Consider the following 17,415-nt stretch of genomic DNA (forward strand, 5'->3'; position numbering starts at 1 on the left):
ACTCTCTGAACTGTGGTTCAACTCAGTAATACTGACAACCAAACGAAAATCTATATTCGCTTCCTACTGGTGTGCTGACAGACTCTGTGTGAAAGATAAAAAGAATAAATACAGTTATGCGGTTTCCTTTGTTCTTGCCAAAGAAAGAACTGTGTGTTGCTCATGGGAGAGTTTTTGCTGAATCTTGAATAAATATTCTGAAATACTGAATATGTTCTTGAGCTATAAAATATGCTGCTACATTTGCCCCATGGTCCTCCTGCTCTGGGCTGCCAAAGGCTTGGCTTGTGCTCTCCTACCAAATTAGGTGAATAGGGAACAAAACTGGCAGTTTTTAACAATTATTGACTAACTGTTAAATAATACAGCAGTGTTTTGCACACAGAAAGAGAAGGAAAAGGTGAATTGAAAAAATTGAGGGGGAGCAACATAGAACATAGTCTTAAATTGAAAATATTACTTATATGTGACAACTTTTAAAGTAACATTCCATCATGCAACAACATAAATTATGCATAAACATAAAAATGATCATCTTTATTCAAGGAATTCATATTTAGAATTTTTGGGCCAGTTTTTTTGATATAGACTGCACCTTGTTCATCATTTCTGTTGAATTAAGAGTATCTTTAGGGGATTATTTTTTTCCACAGAAGATGGAAGAACTGCTCAAGTGATAATATTAACATGATGATCATCAAAAGAACACAGAAAGTGCTGTTCTTATTTTTTTAATTTGACTTGTATTAATTGTAGCATGTAGCTCCTCAATCAAATGGTTCTTATTTTGCTAAAATGTAAACATACCTCATGTGAATAAGGAAGACTGATGAATGTGAGATCATTCTGAGCCTGCATGGATTCAAAATGTTTTCTTTCCAATGATAGATCTTATAACTGGGACATAGGCTTTCCTGAGTTTTGAAATTATTGTCTCCAAAAGAATGGAAAATGTGCACCAAAGTCATAGATCAAAGAAGTAACCCAGCTGGGCTTAAGGAGGATAATATTAATGAGTATGAGCACTATAATTATCTCTTTGGAAAATACAGCTTTGATAAAGGAGTTTCAGTACCTCAGATGTGTGTATTTGAAAGCTGAAGCCAAGTGAGTTCAAACCAGAAGCAAAGAAGCCTTTTCCTCTCTCCTTTTATCATTTAGCTCTTAGAACAATCTACCACACAGTGTGTGGTCTCTCTTTCATTGAGAATTTGAAATAAAGGGGTCTTTCCCTTTCCTCTGACTTCTCTTGAAAGTTAAATGAAAAGTTTTCCAGAAGGTCACATTAGATGACCTCTGTAATCCTTCTGTGGCTGTATAGCCCATAAATACATGGGGGTGGGTAAGGCTGAGTAAATGAATGGCAATGTGTGCTGGAAGGTGTCCGTCTCACCACTAGAGGTTTAAAAATGGAAATGGAGGCTTAATCCAAGGCCACAGCTTCCTCTGCTGTTTCAGTGTCAAGATAAAGCTCTCTGCTTGGTTCACGTATTCTGCCTCTGTCCTTCCAGTCCCCGACTCCCCAGCACTGCCTGTCCTTGCACTGATGTGCCAACCTTGCTGTGCCTCTTTCAGCTGGGATTTGAAATGGCACATTCCTGCAGACTCCTGTGCATCCAGCAGGCCTGGCCCTTTTCCCAGTAAAAAGAGGAGGCAGGAGAAGGGTTGCTTTTTCTAGAACAGAAGGAAAGACAGTGATTGGATTTGATTTGGCATAATCAGTTATGAAATGGATTTTGGACATGCACATACATCTCTACACACATCCCTGAAGGACAACACATCCTGGTTGCTGATACAAAATTGTCACTGGTTCCTATGTATACTGCAGAAGTGTGAGGGCAGAGTTTAATGCCCCGCTTTCATCGTATCTAATTCTAGCAGAAATATGAATGCTGATCAACACTGTTGGTAATTACCATTTCAAGCCCTGTTTTAGAATACAAATTACAATAACAGATGGGGCTTGATACGAGACAGCAGCTCCATGGTATGCAGCATGTGTCCAAAGAGGCATATGCTGCATACCCTGAGGATTTTACAATCTAAACGCATAAAATGAATGAAAGGAAGCAATACAGAGATGTTCCAGTTGCAACTTGTGTGTTGGATTTAAGATAGGATTTTATCCTCTGTTTTTTACTGTACTTTGTACTCTGTTTAATACAGATTCAATGAATGTCTCTTAAACACCTTATACTATTCTCCTTATACCCCCAAAGAAAACCCAATCTGTGATTTTTTAATTTTATAGTGAACACTTCAGAAACAGTTTGAATTCTGCTTTCTCCCATTGCAATAATAACCTGGTGCTCCCTGTGAAATTTCCTATTACATTGTTTCTAAATATTGCAGAGTTCAGTATTACGAGAACAAATATTCAGAGACTAATAATTAAGTTATTTTCCAAGTTTGAATTCACTTTCTATTGGCATGCAAATCATAAATATTTGGAGCTTGTAGAGTTTTTCATAGTTTTCATGATCAGGAAATAGGCAAAGGTAATCTTTTTCTTTGAAAGGTGAAGTCTATTTTTTTCTCAAGCCTATTAACTTCACTTCAGCTATTACAAATGTTAATAAAAAGAATCTGATTTTTTTTTTGCTTCTTGTTTATGTTGTTTGTCCCTGCACAAAAAGAAGCAGTCCTACAGTGTAGGAAATATATTGTCTTTCTTTTGAAATAGCAATGTGAGCCCTGTTAAATTCTTGCTCATCAAGGATCATGTCTTTATTTGAAATTAATCACAGAAAACACAAATGTATCTAGGGTATTTTTATTGATTCCAGGAGATATCTTTATTTTTCTGAGCTATACAAATCCTGCTCTTTGTAAATAGCTCTCCTTTGAATAGCTGGAAAATGTACAAGGCCAATCTCTCTGCTGAAGTGGAGAAAATTGTTATAACCTGTTTCACCTACATATTGTGTGAAAAGCTTCTACTTACAATATCATAGAATACTTTTGTTGTTGCAATATTGGCACAGGCCTGCAAGCCAGAACAATTTATGTAGCCAGCCACAATTGTGTTTGATTATGCAATTGAAACACTCTGCAAACAATTCAATCAGGCATCAAAGTTCTCTTCTATTTTGATTTTAAGCCCCAAATGAATTTTATTTGGCTTCACATATTAAGACTATGAAGTTAGAGAGCAAGAATATTGTGACTGGAAGAAGGTAAATAAATGAACTTGACCAACAGGGTCACTTAAATGTTAGGTAAGTAGTGCTGTTGAGAATATAGAGGTTTATACCCTGTGACATAAGCAGATAAAGGGCCACATATGAGCACTGAATAATAGAATTTCATGAGCCACCTGATTCATGGAAATCTGAATACATTTTGGTGTTCCTTCATCGTCTCTGCGGCATGTTCAGCTAACTAGTATGGAGTTGGGACAAACACTTCAGTAACTAGAGGGAGCTAAAACTAAAGTGTGCAGTTTTGGGCGGTGACAGTATTTGAGCAAGATTGATTTTGGAGGAGTAGGACTGTGTTCAGTTAGAAAGAAAGAGCAGCTTTCCTGGGTGACCTGAGGAAGCAGGAAAGCTGTGAGCCAGTGTGGATATTTCCAAATTCTCAGGTAGCTCAATCAGTCATCTGAGCTCCACACACTCCTTTAGGTAACAATGTCTGCAGTGACATGTAAATGAAGCCAAAAATTAAGCTAGTAATTATTTTGAGGTATTGGCTGTATTGACAACTCAATACTAAATGTTAGCCACATGACCAGAGGGCCCTTCAGACTTATTCCTCTTCTGGGATAGAAGGTAAATTATCTGTTACTCAGAGTAGACCCAAATGCCTGTACATACACAGAGACAGATGTATCCATGTTGTGTGGATGGCTGTCTGCACTGGTATTACACTAGCTCAGAATTCTCTAATTTCTGGACCTTTTTCCTTTTAGTAAAACTTTAGGGTCACTTTCTACTGGGAAGGAATTAAGTGAGCAGAGACAAAGTTCTTGATTATTTAAAGGAGACAAAAGGGCAAGAAAATGTAAAATTTAATACCACTTCTGTATTAAAAGCTTAAACAACCTAGGGAAAGATATTAATTTAAGAACATGACTAATTTAAGCAGTTCTTTAATGGGATACCTTAAATTAAGTCCAAAATTGTTATCTCTTCTGTAAATGGATACTCTTTTTTGCATCTAATTTATATTTAAAATTCAAAAATGTTTTTCCATTTAATCCATTTGCTTATGTACTACCTATGCAACAAATAGATATTTTTGGGGTACTTTCTGTGGATTGCAGTGTTGCTTTTGCTGGCTGAAATAAAGCCATAAGGGCTTGGAAATGGTATTTATTTCCCTTCCAATATTAGGGGGTTTTTCCATTTAGTTATCAATGATGATATTAGGTGTGTTACACTAAAGAAGAGTGAAATTATCAGGGAGCATTTTATGGACTAACATTTCCTACAATACCAGTGAAGCTTGGACTGGAATATTCATTCATTTCTTCTACAACACAAATGGTTGTTTCATGAGCTTCAGCCTAAGTATCAGTTGTGTTATTTGCTAGTGGTGTAAGAACTTCCAAATAGCTGTAGCCTGTCTGGTGAAATAGAGAATCTGCACCTGATGCTACACTAGGTAATATATCCACAGTTTGTAGACTGGAGTCAGCTGGAGTCATTATTCACTGAAGTACTGCAGGACCTTCTCAAGAGACTTAAGAAACGTTGCATTTTCTACATACTGCCTACATTGGGAGCGAGCACAATCAATGGCACAATCAGAAGTGCAATGCTGGCAAAAATGTGGTTTATGCTATTAAAATCTGTCTGCAGTTTTTCTAACCTGAAAGGCAGTTTGAGTACCTGTATATATTAGGAGAATTTAAGTCTTTTGACTTAACTTTTTCAATACATTGTTTGTTTGTTTTTTTATCTAAGCTCTGTGTAAGAATTAGTTTTTGATAATTTATTAATGTCCTTAGTATGCTTATAAAAAACCCCATATTTTTCTGTCACATTCTCACTGTGCAATCTCTCCATGTGCATCTACTCATAAACTATTTTTGCTTCTAATACCAGCTCTCAGATTTCAAACACAGTGAAATTATGGTACTTTAACAGGACAATGATGATGTACCAGTGAATGTCTTGCTAGTTAAGAGGCTGTGAAAGTTCATCTAAAGTGTTATTTCTGTACATTGGGAAAAGTGTAGACTCTTTCCACCATCCCTTACTGACAGCTTATAAAATTCAGCAAACAGTATTTCTTAGGACCCCATAAATGGGCAATAGGTCTGAGTTTTGATTTATGGTCAAAAGAACTCCCATCTATGCATGGGCTCAACCTGTGCTATTAAAATTTCTAAGTGTTGCATAAATAATGTTATTAGCAATATGATGATTTTTTGTCTTTCTGTAAATTCCTGCTTGTGCAAATGAAGTTGTGACATTTATGAAAAAATTCAATGAATTAGTAGCGTGTGGAAATCTTTACTGCAAGATGATCATCTAACATGCTTTAGTATGTCCTATTGGTAGCTTATACATAACACTGAAGTCCTCAGGGTTATATTAGTTGGTTAAAAGGCTGTTTCTCACATTTTTTTACTCACTCCTCCTTTTCCTTTTCTTCCTCACCCAGAAAATGATTATGTTTCTTCCAGGTTCCAGTCGTTCCTCCCAATTTACCTGCATACCAGAATTCTAGAGCTACGACTGATATTTCAGCTGTCATTAATTTATCCACATAGTCTCTTCAGTTAATGTGTTACTACAGATCTGTTTCTTCAGCCATGTACTAGTACATAACTTCTGATAATAATTAATCCGTTTCCTAATGTGTACAGCTGAGTCAGGATTCCTGGCAGCTGATTGCAAATAAGCAACAGATTGACTTAAAGATTTTGTTTCTCAATGGGACTTTCCCCAGGAGAATGACATATGGGTATTTGTGCTGCCATGTTGCAACATCTCCTTCCCAACCTATTTTAAACCCTAGTAGCATGACATTTTTCTATAATAGCAAACATACAATTTAGCTGATATATCCAGCATAAGCTTTTATGTATAGCCATATTTATAAATATAGAAATGTAAATAGAGAAACTGAGAACTGCATTCAGGACATCAATTAAATAAAATTACTTGAAAACAAATGCCCTTTCAATTATGTCCAGGTTACCTCACTTTCTCCATTTTGCTTGCTACTACATTTTCCTTTTGTTTTTTCAGTTGCAAAAAGCCCTCCAGAATTATCAGGGTTTGTGAGCAAAGACTTTGTGATCTGTGAGGTCAGGATCTGTCCTGCTGACAGCTGCCTTCACCTTGTGACTCAAGCTGTGTCTTTTTCTGGCCTTCTGTGACTTTCCTTCCCCTGAGGGAGCCTTGCTGCTTACATACACCCCTGCAGGTCTCTGCCTCATCCCAATTTCCAGACAGACTTCCTATTTGCTGTCTAGCCATAATAATTTTAGTAAAATATACATCAACTTTACAGTAAACTGTGAGGGATCTCAAGTTGCATACAGTTACTGAACAACCTTTTTTTTTTTTTTCTCTTTTCTTCCTTTTTTTTCTGCATACCTCACTACATCAGTTCCCCCTGCAACTAAAGCTAGACTGTGTCAAGGTTTGAATATGAATTCTGTGAAAATGAAATTAATGTATATATACATGAATTAAGCTCTGTTTGAAATTCTTGCAGTAGTAGTAATTTTAAAGTTTCATGGGTAGGAGGGGTATATAATCTGTATATATCTTAAGAATTTGTTATTGGTCCAAGTAATATCAGTTTAAACAAAATAAACCAAGCAATTATTCTTAGTTCAGTTATAATAACTTGAACATTTTAATTAAATATTTAATTTAATTTAATTTAATATACTTAGATAATTTAATTATCTAAGTAATAAAGGGGGAAAAATAACACTATAGTTAAAATTGTTATGCAAAAGCTTCTTAGTTTTCCTTTCCTGTTTATAATCACCCAGAAACCAGAGGCAAGCTGACAGTGCTTGCTTTTCTTTACCAAAAAAAAAAAAAAAAAAAAAAAGAAAAAGTAGAAAAGGATCAACAATTCACCCTCACCCTGCCTTGGGTCAGCTTCAAGTTATTTTTGTTCATTTTGTAATGCAGTAAGTTTACATGCTTTGTCTTCATGTATGTCCTGCCACAGGTTTCTTTGGTTTCTTTCCTTTTTACTTTTTTCACCATGTTCTCACTTGCTGGTCACTAAAGTTACAGAACTACCACCTCTAGTCCCAAGTTACAATAAAATTGGATTCTTTAAACTAAGATGCAGTTGTATAGTAAAATCACTGTTTTTAGTGTCTGTTTTATGTGAGGTCTGTATTGAATAAGAACATTGTACTTAAAGATTCCTGAGAATTTTGCTGGCCTGAATCCATTTGAGTCACATATTTTAATGGCATTATAGCAGTGTTGGAGTAGATTCAGATCAGCAAAATCCTTAGGAATAAAGCCATTAAATACAGTATTTATGAGTGAAACAGGATTTCTCATTACAAAGTGCTTATGTAATTATTCGAACTGTAGTATTTCTTCTGTACTTATAAACACTCATTTGTGATTACTATTGTTATTTATCATGGCCAACACTAATGCTTTTTCTACTCTACAAGTTTATTTGATATGATGCTAATATTTTTGCCCTTAAAACTCATCAACCATTTATATCTTGTGATTTGTATCATTAAGATTGGTGATTTACATCTAGGATTTGCATCTTTAGCAGAATTAATCTTGAATGGCTGCTCATCATTTTTTCTCTCTTAAATATTTTTCTTACATATTCATTTTTGAGTAAAAACCAATTAAGGAAAGAAGTTCAGTTTTCCATTTCATGTCTCAGTAAGTGTTTGGTGTCAGGATTTCATGTGTCATCTCTTTGCATAATGACTTAAGTCTGAAAGAAATTCCAGCATGAATGAATGAAATATCAGTTCATAATTTATAAAAGTTGTGCGAAGCATTCAAGAACACGTTTTTTCCTGAGACTGATCATGCTGCTAACAATCTGCATAGAACCTGCTGCCATTTACAATCTGAATTCTATAAAAGTAACTGGTGTGTCTGCAGCTGAAATGAAATTCAAAACAACAGTATTTTTTTCTTCAACATTAGGTTTTCTCGTGACTTCCCTGGTGCTACACTATAGATCTACAAACAATAGGTGCTTCAATAATTTCATCTTTGTGGAAAAACAAATTCCTAGAAATTCAGGAATTTGCAGCATGCTGACATATATAATTAACAAGCTGAAGTTTTAAAATATCACAAGGTCTCCTATAAAAGTCACTGAAGTCCAAGACACTGCTGTAGCATTATTCTGATTCACTGGACATTAAGGCATATGCACATAGCAATACTCTGGAATTTTCTGCTGTCTCCAACAGGTGCATGGATAGAATACATTTACCTGAAGAGAATGGGAAATATTGTGAATATACCATCCATAATCCAGAAGGGAGCTTCCATCAGCTTCTACACGATGATGGCTGTTGTGACTAACAGCCCTTTCTCTCATCATCAAAGGTAGATTTTCAGACTAGGAATTGCTGGTCACGTACATTTAATAGAGTTCTGGAATTTTATCACCATTTAGTATCAGCATGTCAGGTTGCAGAAGTTCTTATCTTTCATGCTGCTTCAAGAAACATTTTCATGGGCAATTAAGATCTGCTTAAATTTCACATATAAGAAGCATCAGCTTGAAGTATATGACCTCAAGTTACATCTCATGTGGATGCGAACACAACATGAAATCAGAAAACTTCCTAAAAAATTGTTACTTGTGAAATTCCAAAGATGATTCTGTTAATTAGTGTTTGTTTTCTCCTTGAAAATTCAGTGATGTTACTGGAAACATGACCAAGACAACATAATGAGTTGGCAATTTTTAACAATTTGATCCAAAGAAGGAAGAACCAGGATTTTTTTTTTTCAATCCTTCTCCCCTGCCGTATGAGGATCTTCAACCATGTGCATCTGAAACAGATCCTTTGCAGGAAATTTTAAATACCTGCAGCTTTTACTCAAGTTACACATTCTTACAGTGACTGTTCTTTACTATGTTGCTCCATGTTTTGCAAAAGAAAAAAAGAGTCTCAATTCTAAGCCACTACCTCTTCATCTTTTCTGTGGTTAATATATGCAGTGCGCATCCAAAATGATACTCAAGTACACAAGGTGTCAGAAGACATATTTGGTAAATATGACAGGCAAAACTGACCTGTAGCATTTTAACTATGGACAGTGATGGCACTTTGCTCAAGAATAAGTTCTCAACATTAGAAGAAAAACAAATAAAGGTATTTCAACTTGTCTAGATTTTAAACGAAGGGATTTTTTTGCTTGCAGTCTTGTACTTGGACTTCAGGGGTTGAAGGAGTACTTTGACAGCCAAATGGTAAACTCTAGGAGGGAAGTCAGCTGCTCTAACCATCCAAGCAATATTACTAAAATCCAGCTACAAATGAGTCACCAATTTCTGCAACTGTTCTTACCTTCCATTCTTGTTTTCAGCCAACTCAAAATGCAAATTTTGGCAGCCCTACAACTTCATCTCATTTGGTTCTACATTTCCTCAGTGGGAGCTGGAGCATTGGCTGATAAATCGAACTCATCCACTAACCACACCATCCACCTCTGCCCAAGCGCAGCTTTCTACAGTTAGTAAGTGAACGACAATTTCTGAGCATCGTAATCAGCTAACTCTCCCCTCCTGAAAAATTACACTGATTTTACTAAAATGGCAGTGGACTTTTGCAGATTGAACACTCCATGGTACCTGAATAATTTATTCTGTTCCAGAAGCTGTCCTTGTCTTCTTGTGGATGTTGTCTCATCACATCCCCATCCTCTCTGCATGTGGAACCCTTGAAATTCAGTTATCATTGTTCTGGTACTGCCTTGAGAGCTCTGGTTCTTGACTTTGAAGCTGTGCTTAGACTAGTCAGGTCAGCATCAGCTGGTCACGCCTTTGGGAATATTCACATGTGGAACTACAAATTATCTGAGACATTCAGGAAGGAAAAGCATGACAGAAGAAGTCAAGGAGTAGAATAACACGTATGGTATGACAAGAATTTTATCAAAACCAAAAATATATATTTACTTTTACAGAACCTGTAGCACTAATCTCAAATTATGCAATATCTCTCATTTTTTGATTATCATAGGAGTCATTTGTGTTTAACTACATAGGTAAGAATATTTCAAGTGCAGAAAATTTTCACCTTTTTGTTATTTCCCAGAAGTTACTTTTTATGTGGTGTCATTTTGGAGTTTTACTTGGAGACCTTTATAGAAAAGTTTTCATTACCAGCAACAGAGAACTAGATTGCTTTCAGTATTCAAAATAAAAGGGCTTTTCTGTTTCTTAATTTGGGGAACATGCTTTTTAAGAGGATATAATCACAAAATGACTTTACCTAAATAAAACATTTTTCAAAGTCTCTGCTGAAGACTTTTCACTTGTATTTCAGCTTTATGCTGGTGATGAAGTTGTGGGGGAAAAAAACCCCACCACCGAAGCCTCAAAATCCCCACTTCTATTTATGATTTCTATGAAATTCTCCAATTAACATTAACCATGAAAAATATTTTATTTAAGATTTTATTATGATTTCTAAAATGATGTGAAAATGTAACTTCTGAAGGCTTTGTCCTTCTTCCAATGTCTAAGAGTGTAAGTGTCTGTCAACATAGTTGTTCTTTCTAAAGAATGTGTAAATCTGTATGGAACTGTCTTAACCTCATTCTTTTGAGACCTCAATGATTGTTCATGCTCCATGGTAGTAAGAGATACTGACTAATTCAGTGAATGAGCACAAATCATGAATATTGGGCCACAGAGATTATTCTGATTGTCTAGGGGTTTGTTCTGTCCCTTTTATGCTCTTTATTAATATTAAGCAGTAAAATAAAATACAGGTTCTACATCTCTCATGCTATAACATTTGAAAGGGGAAAAAAAAAAGAATATCCAAATGTGTCCATTATTGTTTCATAATGTGTCCATTATTGTTTCAGAAAAGCTTGAGAGTTACTGACACTGTTAATTTATAGAGGTTATGTCTCTATTTTGGTTTTGGCCCATTGGCAGCTCCAAAGCTTTTTTCCTGGTGGGAATTTCTCCTGAGGATTACTGGGCAGATGTAGTGCTCCTATATGTGTGTCTCTTCATGTTTTGGTGCTGCAGTGTTACTGTAATTTTTTGTGTCATCACAACATGTCCTTGAATTATTTACCCAGATCTCTCTTATCTGACTTATACTATAAAGGAATATAACACAGCTACACCAGTGTTTTTGAAGTCCTTTTGAAACTTCCCCATACTAACTAGAGTTTTTGATTTCATGTGGTAATCACCAGCATATTCTAGGATTCCTCTCACAGGTGGAGATGCCTGCATCAAAACGTTTCCTTTCATTTACGTATTTAGTTAATTGTTTCTTTGTTAATGGAATTTCCTTGGTCTGTATTTGCACTCTTGTTTTCTTTCATGTGTTTCTGTCTTCAGGAATGCAAGCCTATCAGTATAGCTTTAATCAGGTGTTGCACCATGTTTTAAAAAAAAAAAAAAGATGGATTTGTACACCTATCCATCTGCAGAATAGACTCGGGGAACAGGACTTTTTAAACTGTTTATTAAGAAGTAACAGTATAATATGGATTATAAGCAATGAAACAGAACACATTTTAAAAATTTTGTTTGATTTAGTAAGCAATTTTAACACAAGAACTTTAAAAAAGTAGAAATTATCTTTAGTAAATGCATATTTTTATGATAATTCTAGTGATATTTTCTTGCCTACAATTGTTGTTTCATTTATGGACTTTGAACCTAGTAAATCCCTCTTACGATGTTTCTTACAATATATTTGAGTATAAGAATAAATGATATGTGAAAATCTCCTATCATTCAGAGTATTAATTAGCTTGGGTTTTGTCCTACCTATAAATCTAAGATATATTACATCATCAGCATTCGACTAAGAGAATGTGAGAACATAGGAAAATTATACTGAGTATAGACTAATTTTTTTCCATCAGTATTAGAAAATAATTAGATAAACTAAAATGAGATTGAGAAAGTACTTTAAAAGCCATTTAATTTAAGGATCTTTGTGCTTCTTTTTATTATTACTTTGTTTTATAACATCTATTAGTACTCATGTATGTGCTTAGGGATATATGGAATTACTTATAGTGAAATATATATTAGTGAATTAAAGTATTTGGGATTGGTATTGAACTAATGAATCACTCATGAAGTATTTACTATAGTACCTATGATTCATTGCCACAGGTTGTTTTACAATTTTAAATGTAACTTAAGGAAATATTTGTCATCAAGGTAAAATCAGAAATTAAATTGCTGCTTTAGGTAGGAATAATGTAGTTTGACCATGGTATTACATGCTTAATATTTAAAAAAAAGGAAGAAAATGCTTATAACTGTTATTAACTATGTCATAGAAAGTACTTGTTTTACTTATATGTAAACAAGTTCTTTGTATATCAGACATTAGAAAACAACTTATTGTTTTATTTTAAAGAAATTGCATTTTAATTATCCCAAGAATTCCTTCCAAAAGCCATGACATTGACTACTGTAACACATTTACTAGAAACATCATAACTTTTATTTTCCTTTTTTAAGCATAATTTGGAAATAAAATTTTCAGTATTAAAGATGATAACTTATTTGCTGATTTTTACTAGTCCAAAGAGGTATATGTTGGCTCCTGGTTAGTATTCAAGAACTTTCATTTATGTACCTGTGCTGAGTCATTTTCACAGGAAACAAAATTCAGTCTATTTGGATTCTGACAAAGGATCAGAGCACTTTTCTTTCTGTAGAAATCATGATAAACAGCATGCTTCATTTGACTGCTTTACATCAAATATTTTTAAGATCTAAATTGTGTGCACACTTCCTATATTAAGGAACAATTGTACTGAGCTAAAAGCTCAGCCACTTAAACATCAGCTGCCACTTGGTGAGTATTTAGTGTAAAATGCAATAAACTTGAGTGTTTGTACTATAGACTGAACATAAAAATCTGCTTCAAGTCTAATGTCATGCAGTGATACAGTTACTGGGTTTTCGTCCCTTTTCTACCTTACTATAATGAAGGTAGGTTAATATCTGTATCTTTAACCGCTTGTGGAGTTTTTTCCCTTAAACAGAAAAAAAGTGAGACAACAAAGTACAACAAATTTCCCAAAGGTTGCCCAGAGAGGTTGTGGCTGTCCCATCCCTGCAAGTGTTGAAGGCCAGGTTGGATGGGACTCTGAGCAACCTGGTCTAGTGGAAGATATCCCTGCCGAGGCAGGAGGGGTTGGAATGAGATGGGCTTTAAGGCCCCTTCCAACCCAAGGTATTGTATGATTCTAAAAGTAAAGAGCAGAAGAAAATAACTTATTTTTCCTCAGGCATAATACTTCATGAAGATTAAAGCATCAAAAGAGGACTTTTTCTTTAAATTACTTTATTTAGTTTTCCCTAATATTTGTATACCCTTTAAATTCAAATAATTTTGTGGGGAGGGACAGTGAAGAGGGAAGGAGAGTCATTATGGATAAGGATTTTTATAAAATTTATATTCTAGAAAATTGGAAGGTAGCATTCATTTTTCTCCCTTGCCCTTTTCCATGGAATGAAAAGGAACTGAAATCCAGAAATTCTAGTTGCATTTATGGTTCAAGTTTTTTTAACAGTTGTGAGCTTCTGGGATTTGCTCATTGTCTGAGGCATTACTTCCATTCAGTTTCAGAGCTGCGGTTGTGAGGACCACAGATAATGCTGTATGTAATCTAAGATATAATGTTGTATCTCTGCATTTTTCTTGACCACACCATCATAACACAGTGAGTGAGATCATAAAGAAGTTTTGAGTATGCAGTTCACTATTGCAGTCATAATTTTATACGTTTTGTGGTTTCCCCTGACAATGTTCCTTTAAGCATGTACTTACTCCTTTGATTATACTGCCTAGAAGGAGAACATGTTTTTCTACATTTTTTTTTTTCATTTATTTGGAAAATTGAGAAGTTGCTTAGCTGTCAGTAATAACTTCACCACAGGTGAAGAGATGCTTTCAGTCATTCTTATCAATAGTGTTTAATATATAAATTCTACACTGATATACATATATAAATATATAAAACCTTCTTTTTTCCTGAATCAATGTAAACAGAGCCCAGATGGCCGTATAGAAGTCAAAGGGCAGCATGGAAAATCGTCACTGCATATTAAAGATGTGAAGTTGTCAGATTCAGGGAGATATGACTGTGAAGCGGCAAGTAGAATTGGTGGGCACCAAAAGAGCATGTACCTTGATATTGAATGTAAGTTCTAATGTTTTGTTTTCTCTTTTAAATTTGTTTTAAAAGAAAAAAAAAGTACATTCTTAATGGAAGGTCGTTTTTTTCGCAGTAATTCATGATTAAACTTGTATAAATGAAGAAAGCATGTCCTGTAGTTCATTATTCTGTGGAAGAATCCTGTCTTTTCTGAAATTAACAAGAGCCTTGTTGGTGTGTTGGTGACTTAAGTAGGACAGGATTTCTTCTGAAATCATATTCCAGTGGTATTATCCATTAACTTAAGGCTGAGCTTAATAACTTTAAGTCTCTGGGCTAGCTGAAACCACTGGGAATGAAAAGTATTCAGCGGGATAAAGTAAGGGCTGATTTGAGCAGCAGCTAAGCTTTGGGCTTAACCTTCTAAGATTCAACAAATACTGTTTTTTGTTTCTGAGTCCTCTCATTTACTAATCCCTAAAAGGTCTCTAGCAACTATTATAACCCCTCCTGGAGTTACCATGTTTGTAACAGTCTCTTTTAGAGATTGTCTTTATTCCAAGCTCTTGCATTTTATCCAGGAGAAAAGGAGACTATTTTTTCTTAGAAGAGTCTGATGCTTGAGAAGCCATTCAGAGGATATAAATCTGAAATATAAAAAAAATTCATCAGGTAATTGCTTCTTCAACTGTTCTTCAAATTCATGAGCCAAGGTCTTCAAAAAATGAAAACAAGCAAATAAACATCCTTCTTTTTTATTTCATTGTTTTTCCATTTATCTAGGAATTTTCCTGATACAATTTTTTTATGTCTCCAATAGAGTTTGTGTGAGCCTCTTTGAACTTAGTCTTTGAATAGAAGAATTCTTTCCAGTGGGAAGATAAAAGCTGGAATAGGATTCTGTGGCACAGAAATAAAAGTAATGATTGCAGACCACAGAGTGATTTCCTGAGGAGTTCTGAAAGTGCTTTCACTATACAGCTGTGTGTTCTTTTTTGGCAGGGAAGCAATGCATTGTGGCATAGAATATAAATCTGAAAGGAAAATGAGGAATGGTCAAAAGAATTTTTAGGTGTTAGGAATGGAGAGATTTGCCAACCCAGAAGACCTAAGAAATAAATCTTAATTTGCTATATTTGTTTTCTTTAATGAGTGCAATGATAATTTTTTGTATGTATATAAAAGAAAAAAAAACTAGATAAATATGCAAATTAAGTGAAGTTTCTTTAAAATCTTGCTGACTCTACACATAATGATATGAAATACATGGTTTGATTATGGTTGTGTTGGTGCTATGCTTTAACATTAAATATTAATATGTTTTGTATTCAGAAGAGAGAGGTATGTTGCACCACATGTTATGAAACACAATACATTATTTTAACCTAAGACTCCTTTCAGAGTAAAAGTTTTAGAAGAGGTGAAAAGAATTTAAAAGGAACATAGTCTTATTATTATGGCATGGCAGAATTAATTTTGAATGTCTGTGGGAACAATCAAATGTGAATTTATGATTTGGTAGACACAGTTTTTGATACAGCACAAAATTTTCTACCGTTCTAAAATCCTCTGCGGAAACACAGTTTATAAGGAACACAGAAATGTTATTCTATCATCAGAGAAATCACACATTGTAACAATTATTTTTAATGTATAACACAAGATTTTTATTATGATATTACTAAAATTGGAGTTTTAAGTTTTAAATACTTAACTGATAGTGAGGTTTAACCCAAATGTAATTATTTTTCAGCACACGTGTTGTTTGAATAACAGAAATACAACTTTCCTCAATTCCTTTAAGTCACCTAGTTTTATGATGCAAAGCAGGTATTTCTGGGGTGATACAATATAGGTTTGTCTCATATTCTGATTAATGAGAGTGAGAAATTTTTTGCTTTCCTTTGCAAATAACTTTGCACTGGTGTATGAGCTTCAAATATAACTTATTTGTCTTGCCCAGGAAAGAAAATACATGTTTAATGGTGAAGAATTCTCCTGTTCTTTAAAATAATGTCCCCAGGAGGAAGTGCCTCTTTCCAGCCTCATCTCCCATCAGTCTGGTCTCTGCCATAAACTTCTGTGACAGAACAGCCCCTTCAAAGAATCTTTCAGCACCTCATTGCCCCCATTTCCATGGGGTTGTCCGAAGCGCTGACAGTCCTTTCCCCAGTTCCCCAATACCTTCCTTTATGAAGCAGTGTCATGGTTATTTGTCATTCCAGTTATGGCACTTCAGAAGTTCCAGGCTGGGGAATTTCAGCAAAAGGTTCAGGTTCAAAAACTAAACAACTAATTTGTATTTTTGTAGTGAACTAGTAAAAATGGGGGGATTCTGTTAAGTCAGTATTGAATAAATTTGATTTTCCTTCTAATATTTTCCAAGAGGCATTTCTTCAGCATATTAATTGCAGCTACTGACATTGCTATCAAGGCTTTTAGATTTTTTTTCCCAAATATTCATTTACAAAATTGCATAAAACCGTTCAAAATTTTACATTTTTCTCCTCCATTATTTTGGTTTTGTTCTCTTCCGAACAAGTTTTGAGGAGAATTTATTCAGGTATGGCTCACTTTTGTAGTTAAGCCATTTTAACAGACATTTTTATTATTTTTAAAAATATTCTCATATAAACCTTTAATAACTATTTCAAAATTAAAATACTAATAAATAAGCAGGACTTAATTCTTGATATTGTTCTCCAGTTTCTAGATGAAAATAAACAATGCAGCTATGCCCTTCTGTGAGCTAGTAACAAAAATACAGCATTTTTCTTTATATTTTATTATTTATTTGACAGTTTGTGTAGTCAGGAGAGGAAACTGTTTCCATCACATCCTTAAATGCCAGCTCAGTCAAACAGGCCTAATGAAGGCACAGAGTGCTCTCTGCCCCTGTCTCATCTTTTTACTTACTGACCCCTATCAGAGATTTAAACTGACAGTAGGATTGCACAGAATTTCCATGCTTTATCCTTGTTCTCTGTTGGGGTTGCTCCTGGTGATAAGAGCAGTTCTCCAGGACAGGAAGAGATTACCAGGTTTAATACGAACTGGACACAGTTAACCTTGACTTTTACCTGAAGGAAATGCTGAGCAGACATGAATTGTA

General features: G+C 34.7%; 1 protein-coding gene across 3 annotated transcripts in view; it reads left to right on the plus strand.

Annotated features, from left to right (window-relative positions):
* The window catches only part of NCAM2 (neural cell adhesion molecule 2), a gene marked incomplete at both ends in the record, with an annotated part of 277,979 nt that overhangs the window by 173,833 nt on the left and 86,731 nt on the right, over window positions 1-17,415 (plus strand). For all 3 annotated transcript variants that reach the window (XM_082278750.1, XM_082278751.1, XM_082278752.1), the window contains one exon: window positions 14,198-14,348. In XM_082278750.1, the coding sequence (XP_082134876.1) occupies window positions 14,198-14,348 (151 nt within the window). The remainder of the gene's footprint in view (window positions 1-14,197; window positions 14,349-17,415) is intronic.

Source organism: Coloeus monedula, assembly GCF_965178545.1.
Source record: "Coloeus monedula genome assembly, chromosome: 3".
NCBI classification, from domain to species: Eukaryota; Metazoa; Chordata; class Aves; order Passeriformes; family Corvidae; genus Coloeus; species Coloeus monedula.